The sequence below is a fragment of the Lynx canadensis genome, chromosome E1 (genome assembly GCF_007474595.2).
Source record: "Lynx canadensis isolate LIC74 chromosome E1, mLynCan4.pri.v2, whole genome shotgun sequence".
Classification (NCBI taxonomy): domain Eukaryota; kingdom Metazoa; phylum Chordata; class Mammalia; order Carnivora; family Felidae; genus Lynx; species Lynx canadensis.
Genome location: NC_044316.2, coordinates 36,971,193 through 36,995,934, shown reverse-complemented (window position 1 = coordinate 36,995,934; position 24,742 = coordinate 36,971,193). Strand labels below are relative to the sequence as shown.

Genomic DNA, 24,742 nt, shown 5'->3' with positions numbered 1-24,742 from the left:
TCCTCCCGATTCCAGATTCCGGTTCCAGGCTTAGAAAAGGAGTCAAGTAACTGGAGGCAGGCGGGTGGGTCCTACCCCGGCTCTTTTTTCTTTTTTTGGTGACTTTCTCATTAAGACTTGATTTCTTCTTCTTGAGATGAAAGGCTTGGATCCTTTCAGTGCTGACCCTTTGCACTTCTGTGATGCCAGTGAAGAAAGAGAAAGGGCAACTGTACCTGTACCCTTGACCCTTCTGCCCTCACCCCATCACCTGGGTCCTCGTAGCCCCCAGTGCCCAGCCCCGTCCCCCCGTCCTGGCCCTCACTCTCTTTCTGACTGGCCATTGTCTCAGTCTCTCTCTGTCTCCTGCTTTCACTCTGCCTCCCCATCTCTCTCTTTCTGTTTCGGTGCCTGCATTCCCCTCGCCTGCCCTAGGCTGGGGGTGGGCACACGTGAGTTCTAGATTGCTGACTCAGGCCATTCTAACCACACTCCCCAGGATTCGCTTTCCCCAAACTCCCCTGTCCTCACCTAGGGTCTGGGAACCGGGTCATCACGACCCCGGTTCTTGTCCCTTTGAGCCTTTATGCAGGTGGGAAGGTGGAGGGTCTGCACAACCTGTCTGGGAACCGACCCCCTCCCCCCACTCCCCACTGGCTGAGGGCTGGGGGTCCCCTGGTGAGCGGAAGGCAAGTCAGTTTTCTGAAATGGGAAGTGCCTACCTCCTCACTGATTCCTGAATCCCCCAACCTCTGGGGAGGTCCAAGGTGGGGGGGGCTTCTTCTCACTTTAGGAGGGGGAGGGGATTTGTTTCCTGACCTAGGCTACCGACGTGTGATTCTGGGAGGGATGCAGAGTGCATGTGGACAAGAAACATAGGAAGGAGATGCACGGAAAAAAATGCGTGTCACGCATAGACACGCCAGAAGCATGACATGTGTCCTCCTCCACCCCATCCTCACCCTTGGAGGTTAGCGGGGAGCCAACCCCCAGAAACAGCCATAGACGTGTGTTGAGTGTGTGAACACACACACACACACACACACACGCACGCGCGCACGCTCTGTGCTCTGGAGCACACATCCTGAGCTAGAGGAGCGGGACCGGGGAGCTGGGCTGAGTGGGGGAGGGGCAGGGCAGGGAGGGCAGGCTAGCTCCACCCCCCACCCCATGCCCCATGCCCACCGTCCGCCTCCCCGCCTCCCCATCTCCCCATAGCTGGCAAGGTCTCTGCCCCCTTGACTTTTCCCAGCTTCGAGGAAATACCTCCCTTTAGGGGAAAGCGAGATCGTGAGGGGAAGCAGGGGAAGCACTGACTCGGGCAGAGGCATGAGCCTGATTTTCCAGTCTGGGGCGGGGCGGAGGGATATGGCACTGGGGACGCCCAGGCGGTGGGTCCTGACTCAGAGCCAGAACCACAGAGCTCCTCTGCTATATTGTCGTCGGGGAACAAGAAGCCACCAGGTTTATAAGAAACTGCGATTCATCTCTGTCCCCTTCCACCCCTCTGCAAGGGACCAAGGTTAGACTCGAAGAAGAGTGTAGGCAAGGAAGAGACTCTGCCTCAGATTATCTTTTGGGAAATCTTCCCTGGGCTTGTTAAAGAAGGATGGTGGCAGGTTCAGGGCGGTTTAGCTCTTGAGAAGAGCTGGGGCCAGAGGATGGGACCCTCGATTTCCCCAAATAAGTTGTCAGAGAAAGCCCGCTCCTCACTCTCAGCCTAGAACAGGAGTTCTTTTTTTTTTTTTTTTTTTTATGTTTTTATTTTATAGAGAGAGGAACAGAGTGCAAGCAGGGGAGGGGCAGAGAGACAGGGAGACACAGAGTCCAAAGCAGGCTCCAGGCTCTGAGCTGTCAGCACAGAGCCGGAGGAGGGGCTCGAACCCAGGAACCCTGAGATCATGACCTGAGCCAAAGTCAGAGGCTCAACCGACTGAGCCACCCAGGCTCCCCAGAACAGGAGTTCTTAAGTCACACTCACTGTCTTCAGAGCTACTGCCGAGGCTGTGGCAGAGCTCTCTAGAACCATAGACAGTCGGGGTGACGTAGGAGGAGCGGGGCAGCTGGTAGCTCCAGCTGGCTCTGCTGCCCCCTCTCAGCCACTGGCTCACAGGTCCCAAGGTGAGAGCAGGAGGGAGAGTGAGTGCGGGTTCTGTTAGCAGAAGGGCAGAGCTGAAGGTGTGACGAACTTCGGAGCCGGAGCCGGCAGAGAGCGGGAGACAGCACTGCCTGGCAGGGAGCGTGCGCAGTGGCCTCCTCCCGTCATTTCTAAGAGCTGCCCAGGTCCCCTCCCAACTCAGACAGAAACACCTAACAGCTTGGATGTCTGGCAGTGGGCCCGGTTGCCAGGGGCAGGGAGTTCAGAGAAGTGAAGCATGCCCCTGCTCCCCAATCCTGCACCTGGAAACCAGGACTCCTGGATTCTTCCTGTCTGGACCCGTTTTCCATTTTCCTCCACTGCTGCCAGGCCCAACCCGGCCTTGGCTGGGCATCTGAGCCTGTCCCTGCCCCTTTCAGTTCCTAAGTCTTGCTTCCCACCCCTTCTGAACCTAAGTGGGATGGGATTTGCTGAGGAACGGGGTTCATTTCTGCAGGGTCATCGGACAGAAAAGGACACAAGGACTGACTTCCCAAAGTACAGGGGAGCGCCCACCAGGTGACTGGGGAATCCTTAGGGTCTCGCCCTTCTCCAGAGAAAGGGAAAGGACTCTGAGCCACAAGTGGGCTGGGTAGGATACCTTGGGAGAACAGAAGGATAAGGAATCAAAACAACGGAGAGCCTGGGGGAAATTAAGCATCGGTTTTCCTCATCTGTAAAATGGGCAGAACAACAGTATCCTCTTTGCAGAGGCGGTCGGGTCACTAGCTGTGTGACCTTGACAAGGTACTTAATTTCTACTTCAGTTTCCTTCTCTGCAGAACAAGGACAATGATCCCTGCCCAGCTGACCTCATAGCATTGTGACGGCTAAAGAAATCAAACGCATGAATTGCTTGGGGTGTTCCCTTGTCTCATCCTCCCCGCCCCAAGCAGCAGTGTGGAGAGTGGGATAATCAGGAAGGACTCAGGTTTTTCCACTTTCCAAACTCACTGGAAGTTCAGGGATGGGACAAGGTATAAGCTGGACTCAGCACAATGTCTTGGGTAGTGGGAGCCCGGGAACCCTGGTACACAGCTCATTCCTGGGGCCCTGAGCCTTGGGTGGTGGCCTTAGGTCAGTGTGTGTGTGTGTGTGTGTGTGTGTGAGAGAGAGAGAGAGACAGACAGACAGACAGAGAGGGAGAGGTGAAAACAGTGGACCCAGTGTCTCGATTCACAGCCTCTTGTCCAGTTACTAAGGACTTGCCTGACCATAGCCATCCCTCCCCAACCCACAGAACACGTCAGGCTCCGGTCCAGTGATTGGAAAGAAATGGAAGCAGGCATGGGAGGGGGGCAGTGATGGGCGGCCACACCAGCTTCGTGCCCCCTGTGGCTGGAGATGCGGGTCCAGGGGCTGTCTCAGGGCCCCGCACAGAGTGCCAGCTGCCCATGGCCCTAGTGGAAGAAGGTTGGCAGGACGCCTTGTGACACTTTCTGGGTAACTGAGGGGGGTGGGCAGCAGACGACAGGCTCCCGGGGAAATCTCAGACTTGCGTGTCACAGCGGATCTTTGTCTGGGGTGGTAAGTGGGGTTAAACTCAAGGTCAGACCCAGCCAAATCCATTTTCATGCCAACATGGCCTCGGGTGTCCTCCGTTGCCGTGGGAGGGACCCAGGTGTCCACTGAGCTGAGGATGGCCCTGCTGATGCCTGATTTGTCCCTCCGCTCGGACACCGGTTCCTGGCCGGCTCCCGCCTGTGCCCGGGGTTTCCGAGGAACAGAGCAGGGCACGGGGAGCCACCATTCCACTCCCACAGTGCAGGGCTACCGTCTCCATAGGTTGGAGGGATCTCAGAAAAGGAAATGGGACTGAGCTGCAATCCGAGGGGCTGTGGGAAGACAACTGAAAGAACTTCCCAACCGTAAGCAGATGGAGTGGGAGGTGGCTGTAAGCTGCTTCCATGGAATGAACACACTTCAGTGGTGTTTCCGAGTTCTGTCTGATACAGGCAGTCACCGATCTTCCATCCATTAAGTGCTTGGAGATCATCAACCTGTCCCGGGCTCCTGGGTCCCCTACCTCACTCCTCCTTGCCCTTTCTTTGTCTTGTGCCTTTCCTGGGACACGGTGAGGCTTCATGGCAGGAGTTGGGAAAGAGGAAAAGGACAGAAAGAGGGAAACGGAAGCTCTGAGAACAGGCTGGAGGGCCAAGTGGACCCCAAGCAGGATGCAGGGGTAGGTGAATTTGTTCAGCCGGGCAAGAGACATGGGATAAGTCAGCAGGCTGCCTTTGTAGCAGGAGGGCTTGAGGCCAGAAGGTAAGAACAGCTTCCCGAGGGGGCCACAGTCTCGGTTTCTAGAATAGAATGTGTATATATGTCGCGGGCGGGGTGGGGTGGACAGAGGCTGCATCTTCCTGCCTTCGAGGAAGAAGATGGTTCAACAGGAAGGCCAGGAAGGCCAGAAGGCAGACTGCAGGTAGGGTCCCAAAGTGTCCCCATGAAACAGCGCTGAGGGAGACAGAGGGCCAGCTGCTGGGCCCGAAGCCTTCTTGTCCTCACTCCTAGCTCACCCGCCCCTGCAAATGTTCCCCAGCTCCCCCACCCCATTTTGGCCCAAAGCCCCCCGGGGGAAGCTACATGGCGTTCTCACCGCGGACCCAGTGCCGGCTGCAGCTTCTTCCCTCTGACCTATTTTTTAATCATCTGATGGGATTTCACCCCACCCCCCCCAACCCAAAGCCCTGGCCCCCTGGGCCCGTCAGCTCCACGGCGTGTCAAAACTGCCCCTGTCACTTTGCGTTGGTTTTTCAGTCCAGCCGGCCCCTCCCCCAGGGCTTGAGAGCGATGGCTAATTACCCAGCTGCTGAGCCCCTACCCCCCTGCCCCTCCAGTCCCAGCCCCAACACAGGGGCCCAGGACCGCTGGGAGGAGAATCTGGGCCTCCTCACCCTCCTGCTGCGCAACAGGAAGTCCTTCCGTCTGTCTAACCTCCATTCTTCCCTCTGACCTGCCCCTAGCCCAATCACAGACACAGAGGGTGCTGGTAACGGATGGGACTTTGGGATACCCCTTGAGGGACCGAAAGGGCCGAGCAGTTTCCTGTGCCGGGTTTAGGGAAATCTTCCTCTGTGCTCCCCACCCCACCCCTGCTCCCGCCCCACAGAGAGGTCACTGGGGACTAGTGGTGGAGCCCGGATCAGAACCCAGAGCTCCCCATCTGTCTTTCTATTTGCCTCTGGGTCCTCTCCATTGATGCCTGTTTCAGTTTCTGTGCAACTCTGCCCCTACCCCTGACCAGGTGTGTCCCCTGCCACGTCCCTTGCCGTGGCCTGGCAGAGCTGCATCTGGTGTTTCAGGGCTATCCAGCTTGCTTTCGGCACCATTTAAGAATGGGACTTGTCCCCTCATCTCTGACCCCCACTTCCACCCACGTCCCCTTTTCCCTTCCTCTTTCGTCCATCCCTGGTCCAGCCCATCAGCCTGCCCCAGCTCATCTCCACCCTACGATGTTAAGCAGAGGGACAAGCCAAAGGACTCAGGCCGGAGATGACAGGCCCAGAGCAGACTCACAGATGGAGGCCCGGTCCCAGACAGACAGACAGACAGAGAGACGTGTAGCAGGCGCACTGAGATCGAGATAGATCTCAAGACCCTGATAGATGTAGAGAAACAGAGACAGACAGACTCAGAGGCCCAAAGAGAGCAGATGAGGTAGATGTGGAGCCTGCACTCAGGACAAGCACACAGAGGTTTGACAGATCCTGGAGACAGAGGTGGATGTAAGGAAGACCCACCGCAACGCAGGCAGAGACACAGGGACCCCGAGGGGCCCAGAATCAGGCAAACATACCAGAGCAACAGAGACCAGAAGCCCTAAAGACAAAGAGAGTCGTGGGACAAACAAGGATGCCTAGCTAGGGCTCACAGGAAGCCAGTCTTAAGAGGGCCTTGGAGAGAGCCTGGCCCAGCAGGGAGTCTGCTGTCCTATGGTCAGAGGCCCTGGGGGTGGCCTTATATGAGAGGCACCTCACCCAGCAGAGCCCATGACCAGGAGTTGTCCCAAAGAGCGCAGGATGACAAGAGGGGAGCCTGGCTGTGAAGGGGTTAACTTGATTAGATCCCACTCACCCTTCTTTTTCTTCCCTCTCCTCCCTGTGGCGGTGCCCCCCCCCCCAAGCTCCCTTTACCCTTAGCCCAGGGTATTCCCCTCCCCTCCTGGTAACCGGACCCTGCTTCCTGCCTGAGATTAAGGGCCTGTCTGCTGAGATTCCCCCAGGAAGGGGGGGGGGTGACACAGCCTCTCCCCGGGGCCTCCCTGAAGCTTGGGCTTGCCCATCCATAACCTGGCCTGCCCCCCCCCCCCCCCGTGATTACAGAGTTGCTCAAGTACCCAACATCTTAGCGTCCCTTCAGAAAGACACAGGAGCCCAGGCCTTGGAACACAGTGGGGGCGGGGGTGCTGTATGGAGGCACAGCAGTGGGGGTGGGGTGTGTGGGGTGTGGGTATTGTGTGAAGAGCTGGGGCGGGGGTGAGAACAGTTAGCGACCAAAAGAGATGGTCCCTGATAGGTGCCCATAGAGGGTGAAGGACTGAAATGGAGAAAGACCCAGGCATGGCCTGGAGCCAAATGGTAAGGGCTGTCCAGCCTTGAGGGGGTGTGGGGCAGGGAAGGGTGAGCCAGCCTGGGGGTAAGAACCCAGAGCCTTTGACCTTGAGATGAGCCCACACTGACCCCTGGGTGCTGGGTGCCGGGGACACAGAACTCCTGCAGCTGTCATGGGGGGAGGGGTTCTACAGGTGCTCCCCTTCTGCCCTCCCTGGCTGTTAATCCGATGGTTCCGGCTGTGCTCTCTGAAGGACTGGCAATCTGGGCCGAAGGGGGAGGGCATTCAGGGCGGGTGAGGGGTGAGCAGAGGCAGATACCCAAGGAGCCCAGAGAGGCTGGACGTGGGACAAGAGAAGAGGTGTGGCTGTGGGGACTGTCACAGGGTTTGTCCAGCATGGCCCTGTGTGCTGTGTGTGGGCGCACACATGGGTCATGTATGTGCACAGAGGCTGCTGGGCTGCGAGGGGCAAGTGGGATGAGGGGCTCGAGAACTCTGGCCCTGGGATCACGTTGCTAGGAGCTCTTCAGGGGCAGTGGCTGAGCCTAATTGATCTCTGGGACCCCAGGATCCCTGGGGTCTGGCCCATCTCAGAGACATGAGTCTCCAGGGAATGGTGACTGGGCATTTCAGGAGGGGAAACCTGTCATCTCTGAGCTGGAGTCTTACGGAGAGGTTCTCATTAGGCCCAGGCAGGGCCCTTAGTGGAAGGCTGGAGGCTGGATTTGAGGACCCTTTGTGAGGGACCCACGGATACCACAGGGGGGAGAGGACAGCTTGGAAGAGAGGAAGAGAGGTGCCTCAGATCTGTGCCTGCCTCGGGGCGGGCAAACCCCTCCCCTTTACATTACCTCACAACTCCCTGGAGATGCAGTTCACCCAGCTTGTCCTTGGAGAAGGTCTACTGGCTCTTTTTGCTGACAAGGAAACCAGAGAGGTTAAGCTGCTCCAACAGGCCACACAGCCAGCAAGGGTTGGAATCGGGGTTTCCATTTCCCTCTGCCCCACCCCCAGCACCCACAGGCAGCTCTGCCTTTGTAGACCTCCCTCTCACTCGCCCCTTGCCCTCTCTTCTGTCTTGCACGCCCCCCGACCCCGACTTGAGATTTCCTCAGTGGGGCACGTGTGGACTTCATGGTCCCTGCCCCTCTCCATCTCTAAATGCCTTTCAGAACAGCCCAGGCCCGGCACTGGCTCTCTTTCCTTTCTTGCCTCATCCCCAACATGCTGTCCCCTTCTCTGTCACCTAGCCACCTTCTCACGGTCTCTCAGGCTGGGCCTGGGAGGGTGGAAGGGAGACATCCTGGGTCCTGATGCCTCTGAGTCTCCACGAACAGCCACCCTCTCCCAGCTTCCCCGAGCTGGCCACCCAGCCCTCCCTGCCCTGTGCCCCGTGCAGTGTGACCACATCCGGGAGCCTTCTGGATCCTGGGGGAGCTCAGCGATCCACACATTTTAAGGAGACAGCCCTGGGTGGCTGTTAGATTCTGGGGTGAGGGACGAATTATCCGGTCCTGAAGCTTCAGTCAGAACACCTTCTCCACGTCTGTGGCAGCCATAACTCAGTCCTTGAACCCTCTTCCATCCACTGCAGCCAGGCGCACACGCCCAGCAAGGTCAAGGCACACTGAAGGTCTTTCTGTGGCCCTGGGCTTGGGGGTGGAAGAGTGGGGTGGGACGGGAGCTGAGAGTGGGATGTACAGACTTTCTGGAGCCCAGTGTCACTCGTAGTCCTTCTTGAACGCACGGATTCTGGGGACCGGCCACAGGTCTGGGAATCAGAATCTCCGGAGGCAGGTCCCGGGAACCCACACTGTAACAGCCTTCTGGCACAGTTCCTGACCCACAGGTGTGGCGAGTCTTGAAACGGCCTGACAAGGAACCTTGAATACATGCGGGGAACAACAGGGTGAAGAAAACTAGTGTCCAAGCTGGCGGGTTAGGGGCAATTTTCTTTTCTGTTTTCCAGTGCGATTGCACGGACTTTTCATTTGTTGTTCTTGTTCTGTCTCAGAATGGGAAGGCAGACACTCTTGTGGGAAGGACACTGGACCAGGAGTCAAGACACCAGGGCTGCAGCCCTGGCTTGGCCGCCAACGGGATGTGTGAGTTTGGCGGGCCATTCAGTTTCCCACAGTCACCACCCAGCTTGTCTCCTAACATGGGATCTTTGTTGGAGACCATGACTCTCAAATCCTGGACACAGACCCTGTGTGTCTTTGCTCTGCCTCCACCCCCCCCCCCCCAGGGCCAGCCTTCTGGATGCTCAGCAGGTGCATGGGATGGGGGAGGAACTGGGAGGGGCGGTGATGGGGAAGTGAGGGGATCCCAGGGGACCTGGTGTCCTGAACCCCCTTTCCCACGCCTCCAGCCTCAGGGCCTGGGAAGAGGGTGAGGTGGCAACAGGAGGAGGAGGTGTCACTGCCAGGGTTCTCACCCAAGCTGGCAGAGGGGCGGGACTGGCGGTGGTGACGCCAGGGCCACTCGGCCCCCGCTTTTCACAAGCACTTTCTTTTTTGGAAGAAATTGGAGTGAGGGGGTGAGGAATCTGGGGTTGATGACCCCCTAACAGCCCATCAAGTTACAGAGAGACTGCCTCCAATCACCTTCTTCCTCTAGGGACTGTCCCCAGGTCCACCTGACTCTGAGATTCATAATCCCTTCTGCCCTGGAAACCGGGGCGGGAGCTCAGGTCATCCTGTTCAGAGGCAGGGGGATGGATCTCTTGACCTGAGGATTGGCATGGAAGAGAGGAGGGAGAGAGAGAAGGAAGAACAAAACTCCATTTGGCCTTCCACAGTCAGGTACTTAGCAAAAACGTCCCCCAAAAGAGATGTCAGCATTCAAGTCTCCTGGGGAAATTAGTCATTCAGGGAAGTGTTACTGAAATGTGTCGTGTTTCTCAAAAAGTAGCCAGGGGTCCCAAGGTCACCATCTCTTTCAGGCAATGCTGCCCCACTCGGAACAGCAGGCAGAAACTTCCCGCCTCCCTGAAGCATGGGGAAATGGTGGGTAAAAGGGTGGGAGGGGCCAGTCCCCAGTTCTGGTGCTGTCTTGTATCGGGTCTCCATTTTCAGGGAATGTGCTGATTCTCCCTCCCTCCACCCTTCCTGGGTCATGCCCGCCTCCTGGGGTCCCCAGCTTCTCCTTCACCTGCCAACCTGCCTCTCGGTTCAGCTCTAGTTGGGAGCAGAGAGTCCCCATGGAGCCCTAAGGGTGGAGCCCTGTTGGGCTGGGACAGCGATATAGAGATGGGGCCAGCCCCCAGGGGAGAAGTGAGGAGGGCTGGGAGGGTGCGGGGAGAGGAGAGGTTAACCTTTAACATGATGAAAATATGAAAGTATTTTTCAAAACCCTCTTTAAAATGTAAATCTTTATCTATATATTGACATGCAAAAAATTCCATGACACCTTATTGAGTGAAAAAAAAAACACATTACAAAGCAGCACGTGTGGTGTTTATATAAAATGTGTGTGTGTGTGTGTGTGTGTGTGTGTGTGTGTGTGTGTGTGTGTTCGCGCATAAGACAGAAAGGCTGTGTGCAGGGAGTGACGTCTGGAAAGGTGCTCACCAAAATGCGAATCCTGTTTGCCTCTGCGGGATGGAGTTTGGGGTGGTTTATTGTAACAGTCCCATTTTTACTGCTTACATTTTCTAGGAGTGTGCTTTATCCGTATGTGCAAGAAAACTCCCAATGATGCTGTTTTCAACTGGGGGGAAAGGATTGTTTTCATCCTAAGACGACTCTGTTACTCAACAGAAAAACAAACTAGAGAAAGAAAAGCCCTAGTAGTGGTCCTATCTCGCAGGCAGTCCTGCGGAACAAGTTGTGGGGTGGGGGGCGTCCTGCCCCGTCAGCGGGCTCTGAACCTGTTCCCAGCAGCCTTCCGAGCGGAGGGAAGAATAGACTGGAAAGTGCTGCACAGGTCCACCCTCTAGGGTAAGGCTCGCAGCCCCTCTGAAAAGGAAATCAGCTTATTTCCCCCATTGTGTGGTTGGGAGGCTGCCTTTCAGGCAAGGGAAGTGACTTGCCCAGGTCACACATACCTGAGTGACAGGCAGAGCCAGGGAGGAGACTCTGAGCACGGGCAGCCCAGGGCTGCTTCCAGTGCCCTGGCCGCCCCCGCCGGCCCTGCAAACCTGAAGCTGCAGCGGGTGCAATCCCTTTCAAGGAGCTCTTCCCGCTGCCCCCAGCTTCCAGCTCCGCCTTGGGGCTGTTGGAACGAGATGCATGGGACACAGCCCAGCTGGGTCTCTGCCCGCCCCCCCCCCCCAGGAAGAGCGCAAACACTTCAGGCACAGCCACCTAGCACAGAGCCTGGGCACACAGTGGGCATCAGTGATCTGCTGAATGTTCGCGGTCTAAGCAGTTCGTACTGGGTGCAGACCCCGCTGCTGCGCCGAGCGGCGAGTGCGGCCGCAAGGCCCTGTGAGTCTCATCTGGGCCATCACCGAAGGCTTCCTGTAGGAGGGGACCTTTGAGCTGAGCCTGGAAGGATGGGTGGAATTTCCACGAGGCTCCAGAGGAGAGAAACAGGCTGGCGTTTCGGGTGGACCGGTGGACTTTTCCAGAAGGCAGTCTTTACGCGCGAACTTGGCGGCGCGCGGGGACCCGCCACGCCGTGGGGGCCTCCGGTCCTCGGCGGCTGCTTCGAATTTGCCGAGTATTAGCCACGAGGGGGCGGGGTGAGGCGGGGCGGGGCCGAGGTGGGGGGGGGTGGGGGGGAGCCCAGAGAGCTTCATAAAGCCACAGCAAAGGCGCCGCGACGCTAGTGACAGCGGCCCGCTGGAGAGGGAGCCCGGGAGCAGCTGCGCGCCCGCCAAACGCGGGCGCAGGACCCAGGCGTCCGAGCCCGGGCTCCGGTGGGGCCCCCCCCCGCCCCCGCCCCCGCCCCCGGGGCCCCGCCCCTACTCTCAAGACCCCCACGCCTGCCCCCGCGCGGAGAGCGGCCGGTCCCCGACGGCTGCGGGAAGGTGCCAGCCCGCCCCGGATGGGCATCGTGGAGCCGGGCTGCGGAGACATGCTGACGGGCACCGAGCCGATGCCGGCGAGCGACGAGGGCCGGGCGCCCGGCGCCGACCCGCAGAACCGCTACTTCTACCCGGAGCCCGGCGCGCAGGACGCGGCCGACCGTCGCGGGGGCGCCAGCCTGGGGGCGCCGTACCCCGGGGGCGCCCTGGTGCCCGCTCCGCCGGGCCGCTTCCTCGGAGCCTACGCCTACCCGCCCCGGCCCCAGGCCGCCGGCTTCCCCGGGGTGGGCGAGCCCTTCCCGCCGACGGCGAGTGCCGAGGGCTACCAGCCTGGGGACGGCTATGGGGCCCCGGACCCGCGCTCGGTTCTCTACCCGGGGCCGCGCGAGGACTACGCACTGCCGGCGGGGCTGGAGGTGTCCGGGAAGCTGAGAGTCGCGCTCAACAACCACCTGTTGTGGTCCAAGTTTAATCAGCACCAGACGGAGATGATCATCACCAAGCAGGGACGGTGAGTGAGACGCGCGCCCGGAACAAGTGTTCTGTTTTGTTTTGTTTTATCCTTCTCGTGTCGGAGCCCTTCACAGTTCGGCTTAGACTTTGGGGGTAGCAGGGAGGGAGTTGTAGTGGGGACAGGAAAGGTCTGAGTGTTGTTTTCTCCTAAGACATAGAACTCAGAAGGGAGATGGAGAGTGGGTGCAATGAGAAGTTGTCCTGGGTTAGGGGGGAGGGTACCTATGGTTTCACCCAGAATTGAGGTGCGCCCTTGGGATCACTCTCTGCCTCAGTGGGGGTCACGGTGGGCAGAGGGGGACATGTGTGTTGGGTTTGACAGGGCAGGACCCCTCTTAGCGCCTATGTGTGGGGAAATGGAAGAGAGGGCAGGGTCTTCCTGTACCCAACCCCTCCTATCCCCCCCTGCTCCCTACCCACTCCCAGCCCTTTTGCCAGTGTTGTGCACAGGTCAGTTTTGGGAGGTGGGTAAGACTGGGATTTGGTGACACGGGGAAGCAGTCGCCAAGTTTCCCTTCCGGTAGTACTTTGAGATCATATGTCTGGTGTGAGTGTGTTTGGGGGGGGGATGTGGTAAAGTGTGTGGGGGGCACAGATCCCTTCCAGGCGCAGGCCCTGACGGAAAGCACACATACCCATGGGCCTGAGCAGGTGACGCTGAGCCCCCAGGTCCCAGTTGGCCACCAGTCCCACTCTGCTCCCCGTGAGGTCTGTCCCCTGAAAGTCTGCCTCATCCCTGTCCAGATACTTTCCAGTCTACCATCCAGCCTGGGGAACCCCTGGCTCCACGGCTTAGTGTCCTATGAGCCCAGAGCATGCGGGGTAGGGTTTGGGGCTGAGGGTGCTGCTTCCGGAGAGAACCTCCTGCATGAGGAAAGAAAGAGAAACTTGCTGTTAGTGCGTTATTTGTTTAGTAAGCAACACCGAGTGGGCCCGGCCTGTGTCTGGCATGTGAGAGTATGCACCCACCCTTCCCAGTGGGGGCCTGTGTGGGCAGGGGACCAAGGAGGACCTCTGTGTGGAGGGGCTGTGTCATCAGTGCGCCCGGGAGGTGTTGAAGGGCAGATACCCGGTGTGGGGGCTGGGGAGGGAGAAGGGAGAGGCCACCACGCTGGGCCAGGGTTGGGGGGTTGGCATTCAATGTAGACATTGCTGGGATAGTCTTCCCTCCCAGTGATTTCTGTGGGGTGGCCTGGGATTGAGGGACCTGTCCACCAATCACAAACAGCTTCAAGTTGCTGAGTTGTTTCTCTTTCTCTGGGATGAACCCAGGGAAGTTGGCATTGTCTTTTATTATGGCATTGGCCTTCATCCCCTAAACCTTCTGATGGTTCCTCTCTGTGCCCCCCCAACCCCGGCCCGCTGGGAGTGCTCCCAGGCACAGCCCAGGCTTCTAGTCCCATCAAGTTTGAATTGGAGGGGACCCAGAAGATCCTGTCCAGTCCCCTCCCTGCACAGACAGGGAAGCGGGCTCAGAGACACTAAGAGACTCTTCTGAGGTTGCACAGCATAGCCGTCACTGGCAGAACTGGCACCAGAATCCAGACGGTACCCGCCTGGCTTTCTTTCTCCAGCCCCTCACGGCCAGGAGTAAAAACAGCAGCCTATACTGTCCAAAGGCATTGATGCATTCAGAGTGCTTTCACTTCCATTATTTTACAGTATGCTACGTAGGTCAAGCCGTCTCCCCATTTATAGGTAGGGGTGCTGAAGCCTAGGGACCGAGTGGCTCGCACTCTGTCACCCAGCAGACCTGAACTCAGGCCTCCGCTCTCCTCAGATGGTCAGGAAGCCCTTCCCACCCTGGGGGAAGGCCCTGGCCTCCCTACAATTGGCCCTTCCAGCCTTGAGGGGTGGGGTAGACGGAGCATTGGCCAGAACGTCAGGGACCCAATGGGCGCCGGACTGGCGGCGGGCTGCCCGTGGCCTGGCGAGGGAGGTGTCTCACAGGGATGTGTCTCTGCGGGTCACCATCGCTACCCTGTGGCCTCCTTCTTTCCTTCGTGTTCTTGCTGAATAATTCTCTCTTGATGAGTTTTGTTGTCTCCCTTTGAGATCCATACACCTACTTTCTTTTATTACGAAAAGTTCCAAAATATACAAAAGCAAAGAGAAAAACCTTACAGGCCTCCACCTACCCATCACCAGCTTCGGCAGTAGTCACCCCTGGTCCAATCTTGTTTCTTCTTTATTCTCACTCACTCACTTCCACTCCCCAGTCTGCAGCTTTATCGGTGATGATGTTAAGGATTTAGTAAGTAAATCCTAGACACTATGAAAGAGTTTTCATCCTTCAAATTTCTCGATGCGCGTCTAAAAATGGCTTTTGAAAAGTAAACACGGGGCGCCCGGGTGGCTCAGTCGGCTGAGCGTCAGACTTCGGCTCGGGTCATGATCTCACCGTTTGTGAGTTCAAGCCCTGCATCGGGCTCTGTGCTGACAGCTCAGAGCCTGGAGCCTGTTTCGGATTCTCTGTCTCTCTCTTTCTCTGTCCCTCCCCCACTCATGCTCTGTGTGTCTCTCTCTTTCAAAAATAAATAAATGTTAAAAAAAAAATAAAAAATAAAATAAAAGCGAGCACGATACTATTAGCAAACCTGAGAAGAAATTCATAAATAGCATCAAATTTCCCAGATCATTTTGTAATTGTGTGTGACTGTGTCACAATCCTCACGCTTTCGATCCATCCTGAGGGACAGCTTCGGACACTCTGAGGTTCCTGTTAGAAGGGGACCTCACCATCTCCTTTGATGCCTCCCTTGGAGCAGGCCTCAGGGGTCCCATGATGGGGTGGAAGGGACAGAGAACATACCATCTCCAGTTCAGTCCCACTGGCCCCAACTCAGCCCCGTACCTGAACTTGGGCTCCAGAGATCTGGGAAGTCGGCGGCCATTTCCTTGTGCTACTGACGTCTGAAAAGTAAGCCTTGGGCTCAGAGAACGGCACCCTTCCTACCCTGCTTTGGAGAGCTGGCCTGTCCCCCCGTGGGTTCCAGTGACCTGCCAGTCACCACCGCATCACCCACGGCCTTCTTCCTTTTTGAAAAATCCTTCCAGCCCAGGCCCACCCACAACCCCACAGCCTTTTGCCTTGGGCTGACTCACTCCCTCCCAGATCCTTCCTCTCCCACCCACCCTAGACCCATCCCTCACTATGGACAAGCGACAGTCACTCTCTCCTCCATGGGCAGTAGCAGCAAGGTGGGGAGCGGCAGTGGGGGTGGGGATGGCAGTTCCCAGCGCCAGAGACTGACCCAGGCCTCTCGGGTGGGACTGGGAGGGGAAAGTGAGATAAAATGTTGGACCGACCAAGTGGAGACGTTGGAGTTGAAGTTTGTGTGTTTGTGAAGTTTCGGGGTGCCTACACCAGACTTGCGCTGTGTTTCTGTGTGGCAGCGCGTGTGTGTGCTGTGAATGTGTTGGTGTGCAGAGAATAGTTGATGGTAGACATTCTCAGTAGAGGAAGAGAGAGGCGGGTGTCTGCGTGTGTGGGTGTGTGGGTGTGCATTCATTGCTGGCAATCCCCACTTTTCTGGGTGTGATTAGTTGATTATTATAATTAAGATAACTTTGGGTAGTTCTGTTGTTAAGGAGCTCAGTTCGCATTTGTGTATGTATGTGTGAATTTAGGGGTTGATAAAACAATTTCAGTGCTAACCGATCCTGGATCACTGGCCTCCTAGCCATGGTGGTTTTCCCTTCTCCACGTTCCCGACTCGGAGAACTTCTTAGATCTTTAAAACAACTAAAAAAAATTTTTTTTAATGTTTTATTTATTTTTGAGAGAGAGAGAGAGAGAGAGAGAGCGTGAGCAGGGGAGGGGCAGAGCGAGAGGGAGACCCAGAATCCGAAGCAGGCTCCAGGCTCTGAGCTGTCGGCATAGAGCCAGACGCGGGGTTCGAACTCACGAACCGTGAGATCATGACCTGAGCTGAAACCAAGAGTCCAATGCTTAACCAACTGAGCCACTCAGGTGCCCCTAAGACAATTTTTTTTTTTTTTTTTTTTTTTTAGTTCTAAGCCTCTTTAATTTGGACTCACTGGCTTAATTTCTCTTGGGGCAGGTGAAAACAGCTTTGTTTTCCATCGGCTGTTTGCTAGTGACTATCTAATTTCCATGAAGTTGGATCTGAGGTTGATGGGGGGGGGTAGGGGAGATCCTTTGATGCCTGAGCACATTTTGCATTTCGATAGGTACAAGGTAGTGCTGGGATATCCTCCTAAAAGGTGATACTAATCTACACCCGCACCAGTAGTGTGTGAGAGGACCCCTTTCCCCACAGACTCAGCAGCGTTGGATATCAGTTGTGAACCACTTTGCCAACATGACTGACGAAAAATCACCTCCTTTTAATCTGTACGTAATGACGGTGAATTGGAACTTATCAGAGGCGTTCAGGATGGGGTGGAGGGTGTGGTGACCCTGCGAATCGTTTCAAGATGGGATAGTCCTGAAGTCCCTAGCTCAGGAATTTAGAGTCTCGGGCCCTGTCCTCTGAGGGCACGATGGTAAGTGGTCTTTTTGGTTTTTTATTTTTTTTATTTTTTTTAACGTTTACTTTATTTTTGAGAGAGAGACAGAGCGCGAGCGGGGCAGGGGCAGAGAGAGAGGGAGACACAGAATGCGAAGCAGGCCCCAGGCTCTGAGTTGTCAGCACAGAGCCTGACGTGGGGCTCGAACCCACGAACCGTGAGATCTTGACCTGAGCCGAAGTCGGATGCTTAACCGACTGAGACCCCCCCAGGCACCCGGTAAGTGGTCTTTTTGAAGGGCTTCCTTTGGCATCAGACCCTGTTCCTTCCCAGCAAAGTGTCATGTAAATCAGGGGCTATTTTGGGATTCCAGCTGGTGGTGATTCTAGACTTTTAGGGTGAAATGAGACCTCCCTTCTCTTCCCCCTTTCCCCCATTCTCTTCCCGCTTCTCCTGCATTTCCCTCTACCAGAGCTAAGCAGGGTAGAGAGATGGCCCCCAGGGCATGTATGCTGCAGTCAGGAGCCCCCGACACTGTTCTCCCACCAAGGATCCGTCAACACGGGTCTCCAGTCCTTGGCTGCTTCAAGTATAAACTTGGAAGTAACATTGTACATTTCAGGGGCTCCTGGGTGGCCCAGTGGATTAAGCATCCGACTTTGGCTCAGGTCGTGATCTCACGGTTTGTGAGTTTGAGCCCTGCAGCGGGCTCTTGGCTGTCTGTGTCGGGCTCGCTTCGGATCCTCTGTGTCCCTCTCTCTCTGCCCTTCCCCTGCTCACGCTCTCCCTCTCTCAAAAATAACTAATAAAAAACAGACTTTTTTTTTTATTACCTTTCAAAGGACTGGCTACTGCTAAGTAGAGACACAATGAATACGTTCCTTCTCTTCCTTTATTCCTACAAGTTTGAAGGGGAGCTGGTTATGATACAAAAAATGTGTGCGACCCGACTGCGTCATAGAAGGAGTCGGTGGTAGAGGCGAGTTAAAATATTGCCCCAACCTTAATTGTTCAAGGCCTCATCTGTCACCTTTGATTTCTCAAGTCAGCTGGCCTGCTGAGCCCCTGGGCTCCAGAACTCTGGACGCTTGCTTGGGGTCCTTCAGCCCTGAGGGCCTGAGGGCTTTGATAGCTCGGGGCCTGGGAGAGGGTGGGGTGGAGGAGGGACCGGATGAGCTGAGTTTCGCATCTTTCAAACTTCTTAACAGCTCTCAGAGGAAAAATGAACAGGAGTTACTGTCCCCACTTACAGGTGAAGAAACTGAGGTTTGGTTTGGGAATTAACTTATCTAAGGTCATAGGGCCAGTAAGCCTCTTTTTTTTTTTCTCAGCATAGGAGAGTCCGGAGAAGACAGGAATGTCGGGAGACCTTCCCAAGGTTCTTAAGGGTGTCGTTCTGGGAATGCCTAAGGACTAGGATGCCCCCCAAAAGTGTTCCTAGGTCTCTGGCACTCTCCCTCCCCCAGGTCTCCTGACTCAGGGACTGGTGTCTTTCTTCCCACCCTGCATGACTTCTTGTAGGAGGAGGAGAGAGGTGTGTGGGAATGAAACGTAATTCTGATGAGGGTGAGATTCTGCCATCCTGCAAAATCTGCTCTTCCTGCTTGGGTTGGAAAAGAAAAGCCAAGCCATCAGGATCGGTGATGGTGGAAGTGGCGAGATGGGTGTGGTATGAAAGTGCTTCCTTCTCCGGCTCTCTTGCTCTGGCGCGATAGAGGATAATACAGCATCCCAGCCTCGACTCCCTCCACTTTTCCTGCGAGCCAGGCCTTTGAGAGTGGGGACTGTGCTCAACAGAGTCCTCTTCCAGGTGGCTGGGAAGTTCCACCTAGGATTTTAGCTACTTCTCTGATGGCTGAGGCCTGGGGCAGGCCATCCACAGACATCTGGTCCCGGGGGGGCTGGGGGCAGGGGGAGCCTGGGTGCCACAGGGCTGGGAGCATCATGGCACCGCGAGGACCACAGTGGAGAGGATGGGGCGGGGACTGAGACCAGACGAGGGCTTGGGAGACTGAGGCACGAGGGCCTATGGGGAAGTGCCTCTGGGGCCCGGCTTGTGGCTTTGCTCCCGGCTAGGAAGCAAACTAAGATTCGAGACCGAGTCCATCAACTGACCCTCTGAAAGAAGAACAGCGAAAAAGCCCTGATTCATAGTGTTTGCTGATTTCCGTGCTCTATGGTGGCTGATTTCAAGCTACGCTTGTGGTATCCCTGGATGCAGAGTTGGGAAGAGACGTGCCGTAGCACGGTTATCTAGTATTTTCCGCCAGGTGGGAACAAGAGATGTAAGTAACCTCAAGATGGGGCGCCTGGGTGGTTCAGTCAGCTAAGCGTCTGGCTTCAGCTCAGGTCACGATCTCACGGCTGGTGAGTTCGAGCCCCATGTCGGGCTCTGTGCGGACCGCTCGGAACCCGGGAGTGTGCGTTGGGATTCTGTGTCGCCGGCTCTCTCTGCCCCTCCCCCGCTGGCTCTCTGTCTCTCAAAAATAAATAAACATTAAAAAATTGAAAAAAGAAAAAAAGTAACCTCACGAGCAGAGATAACAGGAAAATGTAGTAAACGAACTGAGAAGCGACGAGTTTTGCGTATTTATCACCTCGGCCGATAATGTATTTAATTGTAAGTTGATATAATTTCAGTTTTAGTTATGGCATTGTTTAGCGACTGGCTGGCATTTCCGCTTGGCTCTCTTTTTTTTTTTTTAATTTTTTTTTTTTCAACGTTTATTTATTTTTGGGACAGAGAGAGACAGAGCATGAACGGGGGAGGGGCAGAGAGAGAGGGAGACACAGAATCGGAAGCAGGCTCCAGGCTCTGAGCCGTCAGCCCAGAGCCCGACGCGGGGCTCGAACTCACGGACCGCGAGATCGTGACCTGGCTGAAGTCGGACGCTTAACCGACTGCGCCACCCAGGCGCCCCCCGCTTGGCTCTCTTGAGGGGTGGAAGCTGACTCCAGCACATCGCTGAAAGCCTTGGCACAGGGGTGGCTGTCTGCGACGTTGGGGGGCTGACGGATGTTGGTGGGTCTTTCTGTTCTCCCTAGGCGGATGTTCCCGTTCTTGTCATTTACTGTGGCGGGGCTGGAGCCCACCAGCCATTACCGGATGTTCGTGGACGTGGTCTTGGTGGACCAGCACCACTGGCGGTATCAGAGCGGCAAGTGGGTGCAGTGTGGCAAGGCTGAGGGCAACATGCCAGGTAGGAAGCCCCCTGGAGAACCCTGGATGCTCTTTTTCGCCGAGACTGAGCGCCCCCTGGTGGACCCAGGAGGAACCCGCGAGCCACTGCCCGCTACACCTAAGCCTTAACTCCCCATCCCACCCTTGTCCCCTCCCACTTCTCACCCCCGTTCTGTTTGTCCTCTCTTCTCTCTTCTGCCTTAGCCTGTCTTCTGCTTAGTCCTCTGTGCCCACCTCCCCTTGCCCTGACCCATCTAGTCCTGCCCCTGCAGCCTTTTCGACATCCCCCTCCGAACAGGCAAAGAAGCCCCATCTCACCAGGGCTCTGGTCCCCCGGGGGCTGCATGCCAAAGAGGTTAACTGTCCACAGGAAACCGCCTGTACGTCCACCCAGATTCCCCCAATACTGGAGCCCATTGGATGCGCCAGGAAGTTTCGTTCGGGAAACTAAAGCTCACGAACAACAAAGGGGCCTCTAACAATGTGACCCAGGTGGGATTCCTCGCCACCCCCCACCCCTCCTGGCTGATTCTGTTCTGTGAAAGTCCCTTTTCTTCCTCTCTGACTCTGGTTCTTTTCCATGCACCGTGCGGGGAAGATGAGGTGGGAGGAAGCTGAGTCTCAGGGGCAGACACGGGGTTGCATTCAGGATGACATGGGCCAAGCTGGCCCTGGGGCTTTCTTCATCAAACCTGAGGCCGCCATCACTCGTGTGCCATGCTGGGCATAGGGTTGGTGCCCGCGGCCTCAGGAAATGGACGCGGAGTCTAAGTTGAACAGAGCCTTGAGAAGCCTTGCTTGTGCTAATACCTTGGTCACAACGGACATCTGTGGGTAGGAAACAGGGCAAGAGGGCAGAAGTGGTGCCCTGGAGAGGCTGGGCACCAGAGTTAGAAGGCCTGGGGGAAGCTACGTGGTAGCAGGGCAGGGGAATGGACGCTATGACCTCAGGGTCCCTTCTAGCCTGGCCACAGGACCAGCCGTGGGTGGGGGTAGAGGACCCGTAGACCCCCACAAGCATCTGGCTCTCTCTCAGATGATCGTGCTCCAGTCTCTCCATAAGTACCAGCCTCGGCTACACATCGTCGAGGTGAACGATGGGGAGCCGGAGGCGGCCTGCAACGCCTCCAACACACATGTCTTCACCTTCCAAGAGACCCAGTTCATTGCCGTGACCGCCTACCAGAATGCAGAGGTGAGGGCTGCCGGGCGGGGCTGAGCCTCGAGGGACAGGAGGGGAGAGGGAGGCCCACAGGCTTCCTTGGTGGGGAATTCGGAAGTTCTCTGGCACCAGACTCAGGACTCAGGTGCCTCTATTTCCCCTCTCTCTAGATCACTCAGCTGAAAATTGATAATAACCCTTTTGCCAAAGGATTCCGGGAGAACTTTGAGTCGTAAGTGCCACTGGGTTCAGCTCACCTTTGCAGAGGGCCTCCTCTTGGTTCCTCCTGGGACTCGACTCCAGACTGGTGCTGAGCACGTCTCCTTCCCTGGGGGTGGGCAGGGGTGGGGTGGATGCTGGAGGGCCGGCAGGGCAAGAGGGTCCAGGGAGGGACGTGCAGTAGGCAGGCTTACAGGTCAGTGGTTCTGTTTGTGACCGCTTTTCTTGCCTCCTTTTTTTTTTTTTTTTTTTTTTTAGCATGTATGCATCTGTTGACAGCAGCGTCCCCTCCCCGCCTGGACCCAACTGTCAGTTGCTTGGGGGAGACCACTACTCTCCTCTCCTACCCAACCAGTATCCCGTTCCCAGTCGCTTCTACTCCGACCTTCCCGGGCAAGCCAAGGATGTGGTTTCCCAGCCTTACTGGCTGGGGCCCCCCCGGGACCACAGCTATGAGGCCGAGTTTCGAGCGGTCAGCATGAAGCCTGCATTCCTGCCCTCCGCCCCTGGACCCACCGTGTCCTACTACCGAGGCCAAGAGGTCCTGACGCCTGGAGCTGGCTGGCCTGTGGCCCCCCAGTACCCTCCCAAGATGGGCCCAGGCAGCTGGTTCCGCCCCATGCGGACTGTGCCCATGGAACCCGGTCCCGGAGCTTCAGAGGGACGGGGCCCGGAGGACCAGGGCTCCCCCTCCGTGTGGACTGAGATCACCCCGCTGCGGCCGGAGTCCAGTGACTCAGGACTGGGTGAAGGAGACTCTAAGAGGAGGCGTGTGTCCCCCTATCCTTCCAGCGGCGATAGCTCCTCTCCTGCTGGGGCCCCTTCTCCTTTTGATAAGGAAACCGAAGGCCAGTTTTATAGCTATTTTCCCAACTGAGGGGATGACATGGGGAAAGGCACAGAAACAGTGTTATCAGGTTGGAGGACACCAACTAATGCAGACGACAGACTCAGGACTGAGAGGACCCAGCTCCCTCTGTCTCTTCTCCTTTTGTAGTTGGTTGAGGAAGAGGGGGTTCTGGGGTTCACTTGCTGCTTCCGGCCCACGATGAAACCTGAGAGGAGTGTCCCCTGCCCCTTCCTCGGCCCTAACTACAATCATTTCCCTGGTGCTGCTTCTGGCTGTGGGTTCCCAGCTGGAGAACAGAGAACGGAGAACAAGAGGGTCTTGGCCACAAAGGAGCTTTCCGCTCTTCTCTGGGACTGGGTAGGGGTCCGGTGGGGCTGGCTGGGAACTGGAGACCGTCTTCCTTTATAGAACTAACTTTGCGCAGTTTCGTTTGCGCCGATGACTTTGGGCGGCTGGCCCGGACCCCCCCTGCGCAGAGACAGTGGGGTCCCAAGGAAGGGCGGGGAAGGGGGGGTTGGTGCACACCTCAAGAAGCGAAGTCTTTGGGGGTGGTGATTATGGGGGCACGCACGCTTTTTTCTTTTTCCTTTTTGGAATGGGGAGGCTATTTATTGTACAGAGAGTGGTGTCTGGATATATTTCTTTTGTCTTCATCACTTTCTGCAAATAAACATGAAACTGGAGAATGTGTCCTGCTTCAGGTCCCTGGAGGGGGACGTGGATGGGGACTCACCCCGCTGGGATTTGCAGGTGCACCAAAGCTCTCCAACAGCAGCTGCAGTTCCCAAGGACCTGTGCCTTCTTCTAGAAACCCAGAGTGGCTTCACTCAGGGGATCAACAGAGCAAGACCACATGTCCTGAAGGTTGATGGTTGATTCCACCTTGTAAGACACCTTGGGACAGAGAATGGTTCCTCTGCCTGACCTGCGGACGAGGGGTGGGAGGGCGAGACCCCAGGACAGGGCTGGGTGGGGGCTGGGAGCTCTGTGGGGAGAAGCCTTGATTTCTCTTTGCATTTTTTTAAAAATTAAAAAAAATTTTTTTAAATGTTTATTTATTTTTGATAGAGTGCGAGCGAGGAAGAGGCAGAGAGAGAGAGGGAGACATAGAATCTGAAGCAGGCTCCAGGCTCTGAGCTGTCAGCACAGAGTCCGACTAGAGGCTCGAACTCACGAACGATGAGATCATGACCTGAGCCGAAGTCAGAGGCTTAACCAACTGAGCCACCCAGGCGTCCCCTAAAAAAAAATTTTTTTAATGTTTATTTAGTTTTGAGAGAGACAGGTTAGACATAAAACCTCGAAGCAGGCTCCAGGCTCCCAGCCGTCAGCACAGAGCCTGATGTGGGGCTCGAACTCACAAACTGCGAGATCATGACCTGAGCTTAACCTGAACACTCAACCAACTGAGCCACCCAGGGGCACCTCTGCAGTTTTAGCAGCTTTGGTTCTCCATCGTCCTCTTAGGGTTATTCAAAGGTGAAAGGAGTAAATATAAATTGAACCACACGAAATTGCTGTTTTTGTAGGTCAAGAACAGCTAAATATGGCAATTTCATACGATTTGAACTAGCACATGTAAAGGGTTTAGAACAGTATCTGATAAACAGCACTCAATCTGTAAATTATTGTTATAATTCTCTAGCTCTGTTTCTCTCTTTCCCTCTCTCTTTATACACATACTGAATTGTATTTGTAAAATAACACCCGCTTCTTTTAAAGAATGTAAGCAATGCATAAAAGTAAAAAGCACTAAATTATCCCAAATCTTACCACCCATCAATAATTATCATTAAATGCTAACTGGGTTAGATAGATAGACAGAAGTATATTTTTATAACGTTGGAATCATACTGAAAATGCTTTTTTAAAAACAAAATTGGGGCGCCTGGGTGGCTCAGTCGGTTGAGCGTCCGACTTCGGTTCAGGTCATGACCTCACGGTCCGTGAGTTCGAGCCCCACGTCGGGCTCTGTGCTGACAGCTCAGAGCCTGGAGCCTGCTTCCGATTCTATGTCTCCCTCTCTCTGCCCCGTCCCCACTCACGCTCTCTCTCTCTTTCTGAAAATAAATAAACTTAAGAAAAAAGAAAAAGAAAAAGAAAGGAGCTTATGGGAAATGTCCAGAAGTTAGAATTACTCCATTTGCCTAGTCCCAGTCCAGGATATCCCCCACTCCGATGGGGGAGGCGGGTGTCACCATGGGCCCTTGGGTGTTCTCTCACTTCTGTTGGAGCTTGGAAATCTCCGTTTCTGTCACAGTTCACATCCCCTCCTTTCCTGGTCTCTATCCAGAGGCCATTTTCATCACCTCCTAGTTAGAAGAAGGAAAAGATACAAATCCATCCTCCTTGGATTTGGAAGCTCATAATTTTGTAAATGACCTGAGCGGTTCTGTCATCCTGCGCTGAGTGCAAATTATTCCTCCCACCCCTTAGGCTATCACTCCCTGGAGTTATTAAGTGTTGGTGTAAAATTAGGCCTATTTCCTTTTCTGGGAACTGTTGTCAGTAATTACAGTACTCTTCTCCCCCACTGTTTTTATTTTTATTTAAGTTTATTTATTTTTAGTAATCTCTACACCCAACCCGGGGCTCCAACTCACCACCCTGAGTCGCATGCTCTTCCCACTGAGCCAGCCAGGCGCCCCATCCCCCACTGTTTTTAAATGGTTTTGTTCACTTCATTAGATATATTTACACCC

General features: G+C 55.7%; 1 protein-coding gene across 3 annotated transcripts; it reads left to right on the top strand.

Annotated features, from left to right (window-relative positions):
* Nucleotides 1–6,634: 6,634 nt before the first annotated feature.
* TBX21 (T-box transcription factor 21) lies at nucleotides 6,635–22,723 on the top strand. Of its 3 annotated transcripts, XM_032591084.1 has the most exons (9): nucleotides 6,635–6,696; nucleotides 8,685–8,775; nucleotides 9,290–9,474; nucleotides 9,615–12,153; nucleotides 19,674–19,828; nucleotides 20,180–20,301; nucleotides 20,846–21,004; nucleotides 21,142–21,203; nucleotides 21,449–22,723. In XM_032591084.1, the coding sequence occupies exons 4-9, from the start codon at nucleotides 11,663–11,665 to the stop codon at nucleotides 22,065–22,067; spliced, it is 1,608 nt and encodes a 535-aa protein (XP_032446975.1). In that variant the 5' UTR covers nucleotides 6,635–6,696; nucleotides 8,685–8,775; nucleotides 9,290–9,474; nucleotides 9,615–11,662; the 3' UTR covers nucleotides 22,068–22,723. The 3 variants fall into 3 exon arrangements, with proteins under 3 accessions (XP_032446975.1, XP_030151476.1, XP_030151474.1); XM_030295616.1 differs by lacking the exon at nucleotides 9,290–9,474; XM_030295614.1 differs by lacking the exon at nucleotides 9,290–9,474 and having other exon boundaries at nucleotides 8,685–8,943.
* Nucleotides 22,724–24,742: the final 2,019 nt, after the last annotated feature.

What these genes read in the sequence shown, in the direction of transcription:
- TBX21 (XM_030295616.1), top strand. Translation starts at nt 11,663, where the DNA reads ATGGGCATCGTGGAGCCGGGCTGCGGAGACATGCTGACGGGCACCGAG. An exon ending in ATCATCACCAAGCAGGGACG is followed by an intron (nt 12,154 to 19,673) that starts GTGAGTGAGACG and finishes TGTTCTCCCTAG; the next exon opens with GCGGATGTTCCCGTTCTTGT. An exon ending in CCTCTAACAATGTGACCCAG is followed by an intron (nt 20,302 to 20,845) that starts GTGGGATTCCTC and finishes GCTCTCTCTCAG; the next exon opens with ATGATCGTGCTCCAGTCTCT.